Below are 18816 nucleotides of genomic sequence, written 5' to 3' on the forward strand. Positions count from 1 at the left end.
TAATCCTTTGAATTACCAAGGCATCAGTATCTTTTACTAAGACACAGCATGTCTTTGTTACATTAAAGGATGTAAAGTTTCTTCTAGGACTGACCTTTCCTGATGCTACTCACAAATGGAGCTGGTGACAAACAGCACCTTGAGAGCCCCCTAAAGGCACTCAGAATCTGAGGAAACTAGTAGATTTATCAAAAATTCGGTTTCATGTTGGAATCTTTCCCCTGACTTGGCTGATTAAAGTAGGGTTGAAGCTAACTTCAGAGGCATGATAATCATAGTATAGTTTGTTTTTTCTTTCTGGGTGATCACAGATGCTTTATGCACCAGCCACATCGTTTTATCCTGAAAGTGAACTTTTCTGCACTATGAATGACTGGTGTTACTCCACTAAGTGGGTAATGTTTGCAAGAAGGCCACCAAATTACCCTTTATGGCATATTAAGAACCCTTTTGCTTTACAGAATTAAAAGAGTGATCTCACCGCAGCAGAAGCAGTAGTTTGCTCAGAAAGGACTTTTACCTGCATCTCTAGGAGGAATTCTGTGAGAGTTATTTAGGAACCGTAGAAGTCAAAGCCTTGACAAGATTTCTTTGTAGGCTGAGACTTACATTGATAGAGGAAATGAAAAAAAAAGGTTTTAAGCTAGTAGGCAAGCGGAACATGTGCCAAAACAGAGTTACAGTGAATCCACAGGGACTTTAGTTGACCACTAATGGGACCTGTGACTGTGCTTGCAACAGGTGCCTGTTCTTAATATCCAAAATAGTTGTGTGTGTTCAGTCAGCTCAGTGTGACCATAGGAAACTTCAGGTCTATCTTTTTTTTTTCTTTTTTTTCTTTTTTTTTTTTTTAATGGATAGTAGTTCTTGAGTATATTATAAATAGCCATAGAATAGAACTCAGGTTTGACAAATTACCATTGTTTTGTTGACACCAAGTATGCAGTATCTGTTGGATGTCATTCTAACACAGAGAGGCAACTTCCCCAAGCATTGAAGTAATTCATCCCATAGTTCTAAATAAGAAAGAATTTGCAGTCAAAAGCCAGGACTTCCTCCTGGCCTAGAGACAGGCACTGTTCTTCAAATCAATATCAGCAGTGTTCTGTGCAGGATGCAGTTTCAGACCTTGTTGGGACTTTGAACAGACTGATCCATAAAGGGTTGTTAAGAGAAAGTGACAGCAAATGGGTGCAGAGAGACATACACAGACTCATTCTCTGCACAGCTGGGTAGAGACAGCATTAAATACCTCCTGGAAAAGACATTTCAATCAGATCTGGATTACGCAAGACATTATATGTGAATTAAGCTACTTGAAAACACTGACCTTATAGGATAACCATTTGCTCTATTATTAGCTTTACTAATTGGACAATTAATTATATATTGTTTAGTATTTAGACATAAATTAATGAAAAGAGCCCTATCTTAAGCCTTTAGATACTTTGCCATAATAGTTATTGTGCAGTATGATGACATCTCAAGAGCATCAAAACATCATTCACTAAGTCAGGACTTCTGCCAATTGATCCATCACCATCAGTATACACAACACCCAGGGCCATTGTACCCAATGGATTTCTTCATATTGCACTTGTTACAAGTGAAAAACAAAGCAATTATGGCACCAAGTATAGACTGGGTGGCCATAATGGCTCTTTCATATCATGGCCATAGTTAAATACAGCACAAAATACATCTAACAGCACTGGCAGCTAGCTCTCACTGTACCTGTACCATTGCCTTCATCTGTCCAGAGGCCATCGTGCCCCACAAAACCTTAATAAAAACCTAAATAATGTTTAAATGGAGTCACTTTCCAAAGGATAATGCAGTTTGAAATCCTTTGTATAATAAACTATGTAAATTTACACCACATTCAGGAAAAGTAATCTTGATCCAGCAAAGGGATGCTTCATATTGGATATAAAGCCTAGGTATTTCACTTCTGAAGGGCTCTGTTTGCCAGCCAAACTTGTGTTTAGCAAGATTTATTTTCCACAAAGATGTGCTGACTAGCAGACCTTTTTTTTATTAGTAGGATCCATGACAGGTCACATCTCTTGTCTCAGGTCGTGTCTTATTTCTAGTTGGGATTTAACTGACCTTTAGTTTCATTGGTCCTTACTTGGCCTTGCTCCATTAAATTTAAAAGTCCAGATGAAGTACTTGTCATTTTTCTCAACATGGTATTTATGCACATTGATCAAATTATTCCTCAGTCTTATCTTGATAATTTAAACAGAGTGGGTTTTAGTCATAAGATGTGTTTTTTGCTTTATTTCTGTATCTTGCCCATTAACTCATCCTTCTTTTCGCATATATTCAATATTACTCTAACAGCCAGACAGTGAAACAAAATCCCACATTTACATACACTTATTATTTCCTCATTTATATGTACACAAATTATACTAACCTTCCTCTCCACAGCATGCAATGCAAAGGTTGCACGAACTTGCCAGTAATACTTTGCGGGATATGGTACCCTTAGTGTGCTGTGGCTGGAATTTTTTATGCCTTGATACATAAGCCTGTATTTCACTGTGTTAAACACAGATGCGAGGGTGCTGTCTGAGGGAATGCTTTGTCTTAATCATTATTTACCATTATGTGAATCCATGCATTTTCTGCAAATTTTCCCAGCAGTGCTGTTATTTTCTGCCAGAGTATTGATGAACATATCAAATAACAGTGAGTTGTTTACTGAGGCTGGAGGAATTTCCCATGAGCTGATGATCTGTCTCTGTTGATATCTGTTTTTACAAATCTGTCAGGCAATTCTTGATCTACAAATGGATGCTTTACATTAAATGTGGAGCTCAGAACTTTTGCTTCTGAAAGGGTGTGTTTGTCAAGCAAACTTGGATTTAACAAGATCTGTATTCCTCAGAGCTTTATTGATTTGCAGCAATTACGTTTCTGTCCTGTAATTTTGTATTAATTGATCCTCGACCCAGACATCTTGTTTTCCCATTGTTTTTTTTTCTGGGATTTATGTCAGTCTAACCAGCCTTTCATCACAGAGGACATCCCTCTGCCTTTGATGATACTGTCTTTGCTTGGCAGCTGTCGCAGCCCATTGGAGGCTGACTCAGGAGTGGCCCACTGAGCAAAAGCACAAGCCTCTGTCAGGGGGGTTAGCTCTGATTCATGCCCTGCAGAGACTGACAAAGGGGAATCTTGAGACATGCTGTTGGGAGTGCATTACATGGGCATGTGTACCAGAAAGGTGAATTGGGATTGCTGTGGAATAATGTTAGATAGCATATTGACTTTGTCATTCAAAGCCTGTGGCATTTTTATGTGTATATCATAAACCTACTGTATTAGCACTCTTTTTATTGCTCCTGGAGTGCTGTGATGAACTGTCTGGTTCTGTCAGCCTTTTAGATCCAATTTAAATTGCTCTGGCTGTTCTCTAATCTCTTTTTAAGGACCTTCTACCTCTGTTAATGTCACATTATGGCTCCAAAACAAATGCCCTTGGGATAAGAATGTCCAGGGGCTTTTTTGATAGCAAGGGCAATAACAAAGAATTCAGTTAGCTTTCTTGCACCTCCCCTCACCTGTCTCTTTAGCTTTCCATCCTCTTTAGCTTTCTCTTACACCCTTATGTCATGAGGATCTGGCATACATGACACCTCTCAATTTTAATATATTCAACAAATTTCTTATGTTGCCTGGTGATTTTTTTCCTCTTTGTTCTCCAGGTTTTTTGTATGTTCTACTTTCCATTGATATAATACTTGTGTTTCACAGCCTTGTTTGAATGGTCCATGTTGGATAAGTGCTTTTAGGGCACACCATAATAAATACTGCTGTATGAGCTTCATTTGTATGAATGATGATGTGTCACTAGTCATTAACGACCTTTTTTTTTAATGAACACAGCCAAAATCCAAACTGTTAATGGGTTGATGGGATAATAGGATAACGTGTTTATCATGCATAGGGTACAGTAATTCAGTCCTTTCTTCTAGCTTGTCCATGAATTTTCTCCATTCTGTTGGGTATAGAAACCTCCGACGTCACTGGCCTAGACTTGTACATCACTTGGACAGAGACTACTCAGAAGCCTGCTTGACTTTGCATAGCATTATATTCCATGTCTAGAGATTCTCCACAGACATTATTTTTCCATTCGCTACCATGATTTTTGTCTTGATTACTAGGAACTCTGATAATGCTCACAGTATTTGTAAGGAGGGGAGAGATGCTGTCACTCCAGCCTTTTTTCTGCAGAAAAAATGTGCTTTTGCAGACCTCCCGATGAATTCTTAGATCCTGCAGCCAGTACTTGTCAGGCAGTAGGTCAGATTAAGTCTATTTGGGATAGCGCTGAACTGGGACTGAGGTTACTCCAGATGCCTTAACTCCCAAAGTTACTCAAAAGGTTTATTTTCAACTCTTGGGAATTAATAGTACCATATCATGCTTTGGGCTACACAGATATGTTGGGATACCATAATACAGCTGGATCTTAATTTAAAATAAAAAAAGAAAAAAATGTTAGAGGAAAAAACTCTTACCTTAAAAGGGAACTAAAGTTATTTTGAAACAGTGTTAATTCACATTGCTATTGTCATCTCCCTTCTCCCTGGGGTTAAGTCAAACTCACTAACTGCAGTTAAATCCAAGTTAATCCAAGTCACCTTTTTAGGTTTGACTTTAGCAAAATATATTTGCACTGAATTTCAGTTGACTGAATTTCACATGATGTTTTCCTGTGTAAATATTTGGCTTCAGAAAATTATGTAGCAAAGATGTACGCAGAGGATGTTCCCACTCCTGTTCCTCAGATATCATGTGGATCCAGTCAAGGCCAAGAACATGAAAACTTTCTTGCTATATTTTCCAGTCATGTCACACTTAGCAAAATCATTATCCTTTATCACAGCACACTTACGCAATGTACTGTTAGCTATCAGTGTTGTATTAAGCAGTATGAGCTCAAGACTTGCATTCTGTGGACAAACGTGCTTAAAACAGCAGTTGTCTAAGTGTCCGGGATGAGATTTTGAGGACCTTCAGGAAACAAAATATCCTTACTGTGTTCCCTGACCTCCTAACTGGTAGTTAAATTGGCCTGTAAAACCAGCCATGTGATGTGGAAATAATGTAAGATCATTTCTTGATTCCTCTGGGAACCTCTGTGATTCCAGATGCTGGTCTATCTCAAGCATTTTAGAGCCAGGTATTCAAGCATCTGCAAGCACTAGTAAATATCTAATGGGTTTTTCTAAAGTATCTCAGTTAGACCTGACTTGTGATTTAGATCTCTGCTCTAAAATCCATTAGGCTTGTGGTTTTCATTTTTTTCTGGTCATCCTTGTAATCATAATACCTTAGTAAATCCGACCCTAAATCAGATTAGCCCTGTTTTGTATCAAGTCCCTTTTTGAAATGCATGCCTTTGACATTTTTGTTCTAAAAGTGACTTGCTCATACTGCTGTAGCAGCTATTAATTTGTTACTTCTGTCACCCTTCACAGTCAAGAAAGCATCAAAGCTGCAGCAGCAAAGAAACTGCCAAACACATTCCACTAAGCAGCAAGTGAGGTGCTTCCAACACAGTCCACCTGAGTTGCTCCCTTTCCCAATTTCTGCAAATTTCTTTTGGACGGCCTGCTTCTCTGTCACAAAGCAAAACCAAAATGTATGCATGGGTGCATACATCAGCACCACTGCTGCCCCTCCTCAAGCAGAGACCCCTGGTCAATATATATATACAGAGATCCATCTCTCAGCCCCCTAGGGATCCATGATGGAAGCAAAACCAAACCAAACCAGTTATCTGTTAAAATATGCCAATCAGCACATCTTGTCATGGCAGCTTGATGTCCTGTTCTTTTCTGAATACCTGAATAAGGTCAGTTGGCTTTGCAGGAGTCTCTGCTTCTGTGAGAATATGTCACCTTTTTCCCACAAATAGCTATACGTGTCATAAACAGTTAAACAATCCCACACTTTGATTTTTCTTCAAATGGAAGTCAGATTGGCTAAGAGCTATCATCATCACCTCTGGACCCCTCTAATGTTCCTTTAATTTTATTCTTATTTCCTGATAAAGTGACTAGAACCAATTGCATTTTCATATCTGAACATTTTGCTTGCTCTTTCAACAGCATAATGCACAGAGTGTTGTTACTGAGCTGCTTACAACAATAAACAGGTCTATGTCTTGAGTGATTGGTTAATTTAGCTCCAACAAAAATTATTAATAGCTTAAATGATTATTTCTAACATATGGCACATTGTATTTGTTGTACACACTTAGCCTTCAGTCGTGCTGTCCATTGACCTACCTAGCTTTATGAGGATGTCATTCAATTCTATCAAAGCACAACAACTTTGAATGTTCTTGAGTTATTCTCAGTCTCTGTACAGCTAATCTTGAGTCTTGAACTGAACTCTTTCTTTCACCCTGTTTTTCAAGTCACTGGCAGATCTAGCATTTCACCAGAGCTGGAATGTCCACCCCATCTTGCCTGAATTCCTTTGCAGTGTTGTCAATGAATCTCTGGCTGACTATCAGTGTTCCCTCTCTTCAACTCTTTGACACCAGCCCTTCTTCCAGAGTTTATCTCCCTTCGTTCATCTGCACTGCTACCTGCCTGACAGTTTCAGTCCTGGAGTACAGCCCAGTCCTTGTACAGTAGGTGATGACTGGTCTTCATTATTTGAGCATGATGTGCCCAGTATCCCATCTACAGACCTGGCCCTCCTTGTGCCTGGGGCTGGACATGTGTGACAGAATGCTGTCCCATTTTTTGTGAGGTGTTCACAAGGAGAGTCCCATCTCTCTTCCAGGCTCCCTTTCAACTTCTCTGTCTGGGTAACCCTTATAGTGATAAACAGTATTAACAATCACTTCTTCAGAGCAGAAAACCAGTAGAAACCAGGCAGCTTATGTGGAATGTCACAGTGGTGCATGATAATGAATCACATCCTCCACTGGCTAAAGAACTCTGTTATCTTCTGAATGGCCTTGGGAAAAAGGCGAGATTAACAGTGTTGGCATGTCCTGGAATCTTGGTTTTAAAAAACCCCTCAGCACTACCTGTTGTCCCCACCAGTGCACAATGGGGAGGAAGAGAGACTATAGGGGGGAAAGCAGAGTTCAGCCCCTCTCGGAAGGAAGAATGCTTTGTGCAAAAGAGCTGGGTGCAACTAATCTTCCCCCACCTCAGGCTTCTGGAAACAGGTATTACTGACTCAAGGGGCCAGGGCCACCACCTTCCTGCCTGCCAGGTTTTTTGTGTCAGAACTAGTCAATTCTGTGATGACAGCACTGCCTTTGGGAGAACCTAAAAGTTGGCTCTGCATAAAAAACAGGCAGAACAAGATAATCCAAAGTAGACAATGCAGCAGGAATCAAATATTGATATAGACAGTAACAATTAAAGCTTTGCTAGCATGTAAATAAAGATTGACACATGAATAGATGGAAGCGAAAGGAAGGAGTGAAGAAAATAAAAATCTATTGCTTCAGGGGACATTTATCTTGAAGTATTTTATAAGTAAGTCTTTCAGAACTGGCATGGGCATATTTCCTCCTGATACTTGACCACTGGCAGAAGCAGAATCCTGTATACCATGACCACTCGGTTAACGTAATAGCTGAGCTCTCAAGTCCTTAATACCTGTTACAGCATTATGAAAGCATCTTCTTCAGGTACTTGATTAGGAATCCAAAACAAGAGGGGAGAATGAGCCCTCAGCAATTTGGAATGAAAAGGAGGGCTTGCCATTGCCAGTACAGTCATCAGCTTTCCATCTTCACACTGAGCCATGAAGTGGAATTGTTTGCTGCTCTCAGGATGGGCACCCTACCAAAGCACAGAGAAAAACATTGGTACCCACCAGTCCAGGACTGTTTTACAGGCCTGGATGTAGCTAGGTAGACATAAATTAAAACTGAGTGTGGGAAAACTGTCAAGAGAGGATTCCTTGCAACTGCGTGTTAGGATGGTGTCGCAGTTTAAGCCGAGCTAGCAATGTAACCATGATAGCTGCTTGCTCCCTCCCTCCTTCACCCCCCCACCCCACAAATATGGGAGAGAATCAAAAGGGAAGGGAGAAACTTGTGGATTGAGATAAACACAGTTTAACAAAATCACACTAATCTATAAAATGGAAATAAATAGAATACAAAATAAAACATACTCAATGCAATTCCTCACGAACTCTGTCCATACTGAGCAGCCAGTCCCAGGAAACAGCACCTGGTCCCAAACAGCCGATCCCAGATGGAGAAGAGAGGGGGAAAAAAAAAAAAAAAAAAAAAAGGCAGAAAGGCCCAGAGGCCCCTGCAAAATGGCAGGATGGCTAAAGGCCAAACTAAAGAAAGTCCCAAGCAGAACTCCCCCAAACAGGTCTCATCCTAGGTCAGAGAGAGCTAGTCAGAAGGTTCTGACTGTCCTTAACTATGAAGCATGACATCAGTCAAGGTCTGCCCCATCTATGCCGGCCTTACTGGCCACCTCACACCTGTGGGCAGACCTCAGAACGTCCTTGGCTCTCAGACCAGAGCAATTAAAAACATTATCTCTGTGCTGGGGTGTTATCTTCATGTTCTCAAACTAAGTCCAAATAATGACTATGCTAGCTGTGGAAAAGAAAGGTTTCTAACTGCACAAAGAAAATTAACTCCTTCTCAGTCAAACCACCACACTGTCCCTCCTTGTAATGCACTACAGGTCAGGAGAGCAGTTAGTTTGCAGTTTTGTGTGGAGTTGCAGCTGGAAACAGTGCAGTGTCAAAGCTGTTATGCTTGAGATCTATTGGGAAAACTGACAGGCTGCAGAACTGGAAGAGCCTGAGGAATGGAATGGCTTATGTACAAGAAGCAGCAGAGTCAAATAGGGCTCATCAGCTGAAGAGAGATCTGACAAAGGTTTGTAAAATCCTGACAGGCATGGAAAAGGTGACTAGGAAATGACAGTCCTTGGCTTCTTCCAACATGAGCACAAAGGGCATCAGAAGGGCTTAGTAGCTTCTCTGTTCTGATGGGCTAGAAGAGGTGCTTTCCTCATAAAATGTAGATTTCCTTGCTGTAGGAGGCTGTGGATGTGAAAAGTCTGCACAGGTGCAGAACACATGTACAACGTCATGGAAGAAAAATCCACTGCAGGTTACTAAGCACAAAGACCTTTGGCCCAGGAAGTCACTGAGCTGCAAAATGTGTAAGAGTATTCTGGGGAAGTGTCACGTCCCATTTTACTCCTGTGTAGGCATATGCTGTTGACCATGGTCAGAAACTGGTCCTGGGGAGAAGGGCTGCTGATCTGACCTACTACAACTGTATTTATGTTATGTTTTTATGATTCTTTCATAAGAGAGGCAGTCACGCTACCCAGAATATCTAGCCTGGATAAAGCATGAGCTGCTACATGGCTGGGAATGGCCTTACCAGGAATAATGGGAGGGTGAACTAGGGGGCAGCTTGCAAGTCCTTTCTGATAATAGGTGTTTTAATTAAAAGGCATTGCAATTCAACATGGAGCCTGTGACAGAGGGGGGAAAGAAAAAAAAAAGAAGGAGAAGTTACAGAAACATCTAAAGACAGCAGTTTGCACAATGGTCTCCTTACAGTCTTCCACCAGCTGCTGATGGTATATTCAAGCCATGAGGCCAACACTTCTTTCGTAAACTCTTGGTTCCATGCAGCCCTGACACGTGCTCTTGCCCTCGATAAAGCAGGGTCTTTTAAGTCTTTGTGGATTGAGTCCTGGGTATTTATGTTTCTATCTTTAGTTACAAAACACAGTGACACATTTTTAACGGTAAAGCCTTTAGCTAATCATTGATAGTCTGATGCCTGTGAAAGAGTACTGTAGTTATTCAGAGTCTACAACTTCCTCTTTCAAAGTTTAGTGCTTCTATATTCCTTGGCTGTTTAAACCATATTTTTACCCTGTAGAGAGCAGAACTTGTGTGATATACAGATAGTATCTGGGGCTTTTCTTACTGTCTAAAACAGGAACATGTCCTAGCAGTTGTTCAGTTACCATTTCACAAGCTGCGCCTCAGAAATTTAGACTTGAAGGTAAACTTTGGTATTTGCTGGAAAGAGAAATCAGGTTTTGTTACTCCTGTTGTTCCTGTTGCCCCTCCTTTGGGGATTTTAAATTGGGCATGTGCCTTTCTTGCATGAACTGATACAACTGGACTCTCCTGCTCTCCAGCTATGGCTGCATAGCTGAAGCTGCTATTTTGTGCCTGGGGAAAGAAAACATAAAGTGCAGATAATTGCTTTTATGTGAATATTTACCCACCAGATAAAAATATCAGCTCATGCATGAAATAGTTTATAACCTGGATCCTCAGGTGTAGTGTGTGTGTGTGTGACGAACATGCTGCTGAACCTACAAGAACCCACCAGTAGTCAGGGGTATGTATTGCTTTCTAAGAAGCCTAATGTCAGGAGGTAAGGCAGAGGATTAAACTAATTGAGATGAATGTTATGAGATTAAACAACAACAACAACAAAAAGTTGCATCCAGGGAATTCAGAAGTTTCTCCGCTATTCATCTCTCTGACCCTATGGCCCAGAAGAGGCAGGACTGGAACTGTAGAATTTTCAACATGACCTTTGCAAGACTGTCTCCTAGTGTGTGTCATAGAGAAGTGCAAGGTCTGTACCTCCTGTCTGTACAGATGTCAGTCAACCCAGCAGTGATATCTGATCAGGATATGTTATGGTCATTCAGCAGAGCACTGCAGTGCTGCACCAGAGCACAACATTGAGTTGGAATGAGGAGAAACATGGCATTCAGTTCAACATTATGACTCAAATCTGACCTGGACATCAAAGCTACAGGTATCACCCTGTGGTAGATGCTAGAGCCTGCAGAGGAATGCGGTTACCTGCTTGGTAACCTACACTGCTGGTGGACATGGTTCCTGCTAACATGTCCAGGATTGCAGTCCTGCTGCAGACAAGGCCAAAGTGAGTTGATGCAGTACAGACATTACTGTGGACCTGCAGACCCTGTGTCATGTGTTCTGACCTCAGCGCTGCCTCTGCTCTGTTCTCGCTCTGTTCTCTGCTGCAGCCGGGCAAGCAGTGCCTTCCTGGGAGCCCCTTGGGGATAAGGAGGAGGAGAGGGGAGCAGTCTCCTCTGTCTTTGCCCACAGTGGGCAACGCCTCATCCCTCCACAGCAAAGTGCCGGAACAGAGCACCTTCTTTTGCCATGTCCATCAGAAGGTGAGGTCTTCTAGGAACAGGTCCCGGTTCTTCAGTGAGGTCACTGGAGCTGCACACCTTATGGGGGAGCTGGTCTACTAAAAAGGGCCAACAGAGATGAGAAAGAGAAAAAAATCCTGCTGCCACCATCTCACCCATTATTCAAAGACTGAATACTGTGGCAATATTTTGATGAACTTCCATCAACATCACAGAAATATTAAAAGGTATTGCCAACCATGTCCTGCGTAGTACTACTGTGATTTTTCCAGACTCTCTCAGGCTGGAATAGGTATATGTAAAGAGGGAGGAGGGTATCTCTCTAGCTCTGGGGATTTTAGCTTGAGATAGGAGGATCCCAAAAGGAAACAGAGAAAAATGAGACAATTTAGCAAAACCGACAGGAATTAATGAAGTGATTCTGTTCTCCTGTCCTTCCAGGTGAAAAGGCTTCATCAAAACTATATTGTCTGTTCTATACCTATGGGGCGAGGAGGGGTCTGCCTACCCAGACAAATTGATTCCATTTTTCTTTTTCTTACATTTTTCCACCCAGGATTGTATGTTTGGGCACCCACAGGTGAGAGAGAGGGGACTGGCCTTACAAGCTGTTGCAGGTGCTAGAAGCACAGCAGCAACTATGCCACAGGGGTCTAGGGACAGCTGACAGCTGGGTGGCCCCCAGAGTCACCTCAGCTTTCCACAGATGAGATCTACAGAGTAACTAACAACATCCATTAAATGAGGGGAAAAAAAATACCTGATAAGTGCACAAACCAGCAACTAACTTTTGAAGAAACATATGATGTGGATGTATCACACCACAGTTGCCAGTATCTGCTTTCTTTCATGCTGCAGTTTCTTTGGTCTACTTGTCAGGCTATACTAGATTGTGAATTTTGCAACTGCAGTTGTCCCTGGGATTAACTGCACTTGTCCACAGCATATGATAGTTTAAGGCACAAGGCGAAAATTACAGGAGTCAACACGTGGGGACAGGTAGAATGTGATTACTTGAAACTGTGCAACCAGGCGACAGGAGACAAAATAAAGTATTATGGATTCTTCAGGCCTGCCATGTGGTGAGCGAGCTTGATTTGTTGTTCTTTACGGAAGTGAATTGATCTTGGGGTTTTTCAGTCAAAAGTCAAGTTTGTAAGCACTCCCGTTTCTGAGTGATTGATCGTTCAAGGATGGGTGATGCCAACTGAGAGCATTTCTGCCAAGTGGTAGCAAGAGCAGGGTGAGAGGGATGTGTGTGTGACTGAAGCACTTCCATGGCTGCTGCCTCTTCTCTGCCTCTGAAGGAGAGCTGTGGGCTTGCAGAGGTAGCTGGAAGGGACCAAAGAGGAATGCCAACTAGTTGATGGGGTAGCAGCTGGTAAGCAAAGCTTTACAGGTGAGTGCTGTGCACACTGATGGCCGTGATACCTTGTGCTGTCTATGTGGTTTGTACAGCCTCCATGTGTGTGTGATGTCTATGAGAGAAAACTTGCTACTGCTGTGATTAAGTGATCTTTAAGACATTGAAGGCTGTAGTAAATTGATTATTTCCGGTTTTGTCCCCACAGCAGATGTGTGCTGTGGTAGGGTTGTGACACACAGGCATTCACACTGTCTCTTTCTGTCTAGGTTCTCAAGCATCTGCGCCACTTAAATTTCACCAATAACATGGGGGAGCAAGTGGATTTTGATGAGTTTGGGGATCTGGTGGGAAATTACTCGATAATCAATTGGCATCTCTCCCCGGAGGATGGCTCAGTCGTTTTTGAGGAGGTTGGGCACTACAACGTTTATGCCAAGAAAGGGGAGAGGCTTTTTATCAATGAAAACAAGATCCTGTGGAGTGGATTCTCTAAGGAGGTAAGTGCTCACAGCAATGTTTCCCATGTTTCCACAAGCTGAAATTGCAACTAACCCTGCATACTCCTGTATTATGGCTCCATCTCTCATTAAAAGACTCATTCATCTTGCTGTTTACATGGTCTCTGCCCTAGTCTTTCACACTCCTATTACACACTTCTGGAAGTAACAGCTGGTTCTCTTCTCCTACACATTTGATGAGCCTAAGTATTAATGCTTTAAATAATACCTTTTTTCTGGCCCAGGTAGTTAGCTTGGAATTTTGTAATGCTGTTTCCACAAGGATGAGAAATTGAGAAAATTAGTCTGGTTGTTGACTAAGCCAAGTTTTCCTGAGTGCTGTAGTTTCATTACTGAAACAGCCATTTCTTCCACTCCCAGTATCTTTGTATCAAGAATTGACTCTTCCCGCTCCTCGTTAAATTTGCAGCTGTTTCTATTGGCTTTACTCTCCAAGTCCCAGGGCCTTCCACATATCCTTGCCTTGCAAACCAAACAGAACAAGCCCTGTCAGTCTTTCCAGGTTAATTTGGGCATGGTCCTCAAATAGTGGGAGATGCCAGTACCTGTAAACTTTTTTTAATCTACCAGAAGATGCTTGTGCAGTCTCAAAAGTACATGGTGTAGCCATTGACTTTTTTCAGGCCTAAGTCCTTCTCTGCTTTCTTACATGTGTTAGATCTTTTCAGCATACTTGTGTTGTCCCTAGCAGCCATGACTGTGTCTTCCCAGCATGATGGGAATGCGGTGCAGACATCTCTGGACAAGAGCCAGATGAGCTGCCACCATAACAAGCAGCAGCACACTCCAGCCTAGACAGAAATCTCGGCTCCCAGAGGGAACACTGAGTGGACATATGGCTTGTGGTCTGGGAGGTGACACAGCGTTAGCTGAGAAAAGTCATTGGCCCTGCTGCAGTGTTTAGATGTGTTAAATCAGCACCTGATTTAATGAACAAGGCAATTCACTTCCAGGTGATTATTCACTTTGGCCAACAGACCGGACACCTGCTTCTGCAGTAGCATAACTTGCGTAACACAACTACACCAGCAGTTAAGCCTTACCTTCACTCCAGATACCCTAGTTTCACTTATGGTTCAAATCCAGGCCCCTCTGACAGAGGAATGAGTCAGACATAGCATGCTGTAGCAGAAATACTGAGCTCAGGCTTTTCTAAGCCCAGCTGGAGACTCTGAACCCAAACTACAAGTGGAATTCAAAAAAACCCTGATATTCTAACCCCTTCTTCTGACCATTGTAAAATACCACTGATACCTATTCCAACAGGCAGGATTTATTTTTTTACCTTAAATTGAGTCTAAATTCCTCCACCAGTGCAATTTTTATCTTCGTTCTCTGTCTTAAACTTCAAAAAATGCAACTAGATGTTGCAGTGTCATACCAGGGCAGGTAAATTGTGGGCCAGTGGAGGGGTTTGTAATCTCTGTGTCTCTTGCAGCTTTCTTTCCAGTTTATAGTGTTTTAATTTCTTCCAGATAAAAGGCTCTGCTCACAGAGTGGCCAGTACTTCACTCATTTAAACTTTCTATGCCTCTGTCATCCTCTAAAAAATATCAAATGTAGTTAATTGTAACTCAAGAACTTCAACATTGGCCAGACTTGCAAAAGAACAAGTTAAAGAGTAGATATGATAGATAGATTCATTTTGGCAGGAGTTGATGAAGTTCCCCGCAGAATACTTAAGAAGGCAGCCAAAGCAATCTCAAAAGTACTGAGCAATTCATCTCTGAGAAACTGGGAGGATGGGTGATGTCTCAAAGGGTTACAGGAGGGTAATCATAACACCTGTTTTTAAAAGCAGATATGAGAGAGCCAAAGGAATTACACACAACAGAGCGGAGCTTCAGTAATGTAAAAGACTTGATAAAAAAAATATATTAAACCATTTATAAACACTTAGAGGATAATAAACCGATAAGAAAAAGACAGTATGAATTTGTCAAGATGAAATCATGCCAAACCAATTTAATTTTCCTCCTTGGAAGCAAAATCAGTTTAGTAGATAATGGGAAACCAGTGCATTACTTCAGTCAGGCCTCTGATTCAGTCCTGTTCGAAATCATCAGTGACAGCCTAGGGAAAGACAGTCTCAACTGATGAAGTCCTCTTGGTGGATGCACAATCTGCTAAAAGATGGTCTCAAGGAACAGGTATTAACACCAATCCATATTAATAGCAATAGGTTTTAACAGCAAGGAGTGCTTCAAGCGCAGAGCTGCAGGGATTTGCCCCAGATATGTGTCTGTCCGATTGATTATGCAATCCTGATTAACACCTTAGAAACAGGGTTCCCAAATTGTGCTGCAGCTGTACTTCAGAGTGACAGCCAATGGTGACTGCTCTCAGCTGCAGGCAAACACCAGAGTTACAAAATCAGTGGATCCACATAGGAGTTGGCACTACCGAGAACCTGCTTACCTGAAGTCAATGCCTGCATACAGACAATTTCCAAACCATACCCTGGACTCACTGCCGAAGTGCATTCACACAGGAGCTTCCTGGAGATCAGCAGGTTAGCAGCACTTGGGAAAAATAGCAGCAAACTTTCAAAAAGGTGAATGGAGGCTTCCAACCAGAGCTGCCCTTAGGTATGTACAGATGATGGTACCTTGTTGCCAGTGGAAGTTGTGGGTTTAACTACCCTGAACTGAGAAAGCCATGTTCCATGTCACCTCTCTTTCTGTAATCTAGTTGGGAAAAGGTGAGCTGAACCTCAAGCTGTGCTTCTGTGTAGAAAAGGCCTAGACTTCCAGTCACTATGCTGAACACCTTGTTGTCAGTGTGTCTTAGGCACGTGGTGAGCATGCCTGTGCAACCACTTGCTGCCAGGATACAACTGTGCCCAGGTGGGCTCACACACAGCGTAAATGCACAGCCAGCAGGTGACACAGCCCGTCATTTGTAGCAATAGAAGTCTGGAAGCCTTCAGATCTGCTGATCTACATCTTTAGATGCTCAAGGTTCTCAAAACAGGGTCCTTTTTTCTTTCATATGAAAACTCCTCTCATTTAGTTAGTTTACCTTTTTTTTTAAATGGGTTGGAGGGGGGTCTTCAGAAGAACAGTAGGAAGTGGGTTTCAAGAAACTGTTTTAATTCCCATAAATCACTAGCAGTCAATATGTGATATATGGGATTGGCAATCAGAGCCCATCATCTCCAAGGCTGACTGAAATTCCTGCCAGTAGAGATTCATTGTCTTTTAACCATCTAATGGCTGTTTTCTGGCATGTGTATCATGGGTCACATACCAGTTCACAGTGCCCACAACACAGTAGAGATTACAAAGATCTGCTGATCTTCCCTACCATCCCTTGGTGTGTTCTTTCAAACAAATATCACTGCAGTAGGCTGGAGAACACCTCTTGTGCAAGATGTGTCTGTTCTGTGGAGGGAAGATGTGAACCTCTGAGCTCTCCATCCAGCAAGCTAATCAAGCCATAACACCCCTGGAGGAAGCCCAAGGACCTGCTGTAGAAAGGCTGTAAGTGGGACACCGCCACCATTAACCCTCCTTGGGCTCTTTTCTTGCAGGTGCCTTTCTCTAACTGCAGCAGGGACTGCCTCCCGGGCACCAGGAAGGGCATTATTGAGGGAGAGCCCACCTGCTGCTTCGAGTGTGTGGACTGCCCCGATGGGGAATACAGTGATGAAACAGGTAATACCCACAGAGCTGCTTTGGGTTTGGAGAGGACCACGTGAGGTGTCTCAGCATCGCCTGCGCCTGGGCTGAAGTCACTTCCCTGCAGTGCTGAGCTGAAGGCTGCCTCACCAGAGGCCTTCACAGAAAGCCTGGAGGAACTTCTGAAAAGCTTACAGGGGTTGAGTCCTGTGGTCCTCAGGTTCTGTCTTCTGCTAAGCCTGCTTGTCCCTTCTGTTTTGAGTTAGGAAAATTAAGGACTTGCATATAAGAAGCCTCTCAGGCAGTCACAAGCAAACTCCATTGCACTGTAGCAGTAGCTTTTGTTCCTCCAAAAACCTGGAGGAAGGAGACACTCCCTACCCTAATCCTACATTTTGTAGTTATCTGTCTGCCTCACTCTTTTCCTCATGTTGTCAGGGTTTTTTTTCATGCTTTACAAAGAAAGAAAATCAATTCCATCCCTGACTTCACAAGCAGAGAGGGATATTTCCATTTACAGGCTCACCAACCACAGCTTCTGTTGAGCACTGGCACTGCAAGAGAGCAGAATCTCTGGGTCCTATCCATAGATATCTTTTTTGTTGGTTTCAGTGGGAGCTTGGACCAAGCCACTCAGGTTCTGCAGTGAAGGGAAAAGATAACCTCAGTTTTAGAACTGCTTGAAAAATTCTGAATTTCCAACACCATCAGTGCTCCCTCAGTGCTGGGCATCCCCAGGGTTAATGAAGGCCAGTAAATCCTTTCAGAAGAGCAGCCCCCTCCATACTGCAGAGTGCTCAGAATCTCCTTACCCCCTCTCCAGCAGCACTGGTCCCAGCACATGGTGCAGACGTTGCCTGAGATGAAAACCTCAGTAACCTGCTTGCAAAATGGAACAACTGGTCTCCTTTGGGAGAATCTAATTTACATACTATTGGACAGGAATTGTAATTTTTTAGCATGAACATCTAGTACTACAGGATGCTTGGGAGTAGCATTTTCAAATTAAACAGAAGCAATTCTGGTCATGTGTAATAGGGGTTTTTTAATGTTTTTCACATGATTTTGGGAGCTAGAACTGGTATTCTAGTGAAATTTGTGGGGTTGCGGGGGCAACTGCCTTCTGACTCCACAATTTCCTGCTGCAATTTCAGCTGACAGTAATGCTCTTTATTTCCTGAGCTTGCCAGTTTTATAGGCATAGAGAGCAATTTCACTACCAGTCTCATCCAGCTAAGACAGTGATGCTACTGCAAGAGATGATCTGTCGCGTCCTCTCCCAGCTGTTTGCTGCCACCCTTTGTCTGGGAGCAGTGCTGGCACTCAAGGGATCATGGAGTGAGTTGAATCAGGTCCCTGGTCTTCCTAAAAACAAACTCTTGGCAAGCTGAGTTTCCAGCTAGAAGGAGAAGCTATCTGACCTCTAGTGCTAACACAAAGAAGGGAGCAGGAATGACCAGCCTTGGGGAAGGAGGGAGATCTGCTTTGCTCCCTTCAGTGGCAGCATGGTCTGTAGGACACCACAAGACAACAGGGAAAGCATATCTTTAGGATGCAGAGCTGAAGAGCTGCCTCTGTCTCTGCTAGAGGTGGCTGAGCTCCCTGCTGTGTGAAGTTGGCTCTGCCTTGCCCACAGTTTGCCATAGGCCTCCAGCTAAAAGGCACAAGAAAAATAAGAACGATTGGCTGGATGGATGAAAATTGAAATGACGTGGTGATGGAGTTTTTCATGTGAACAGCTTAGCTGAGGCAACCAGTCATTATAGAAGCAGTATCATATCAGGTCACGCATGCTCCCCCCAACCACCCCTCCAGAACAAGAGAGCTTGAAATCCTGTGCCCTCACTAGCTGGGCATTCCTGGATTTCTGATTAGCATCAAGCTGTGCTCTGGGAGCTATGCTCTGAGCATCTGTCCGTGCTCAGGTGCAAAGCCAAAAGGGAGGTTGCTGCTAAAGGAGGTTTCTGAATGTGTGTTCCCTGCACATTGCTATCCACTGAGATCCTGAAGGCTGAGGTAGGTCGTGACTTCCAACTCACTGCTCTCAACCCCTTTCCACTGCTATCAAGGGAGTCGTGACCCTCTGCATGGGTGCACAAGACCCTTTTGGGTTGAAT

General features: G+C 42.9%; 1 protein-coding gene across 2 annotated transcripts in view; it reads left to right on the forward strand.

Moving 5' to 3' along the window:
* The window catches only part of CASR (calcium sensing receptor), a 77834-nt gene that overhangs the window by 55040 nt on the left and 3978 nt on the right, over positions 1–18816 (forward strand). For both annotated transcript variants that reach the window (XM_071814358.1, XM_065845258.2), the window contains exons 5-6: positions 12828–13058; positions 16612–16735. In XM_071814358.1, coding sequence (XP_071670459.1) covers positions 12828–13058; positions 16612–16735 — 355 coding nt within the window. The remainder of the gene's footprint in view (positions 1–12827; positions 13059–16611; positions 16736–18816) is intronic.

Source organism: Patagioenas fasciata, chromosome 1 (assembly GCF_037038585.1).
Source record: "Patagioenas fasciata isolate bPatFas1 chromosome 1, bPatFas1.hap1, whole genome shotgun sequence".
Classification (NCBI taxonomy): domain Eukaryota; kingdom Metazoa; phylum Chordata; class Aves; order Columbiformes; family Columbidae; genus Patagioenas; species Patagioenas fasciata.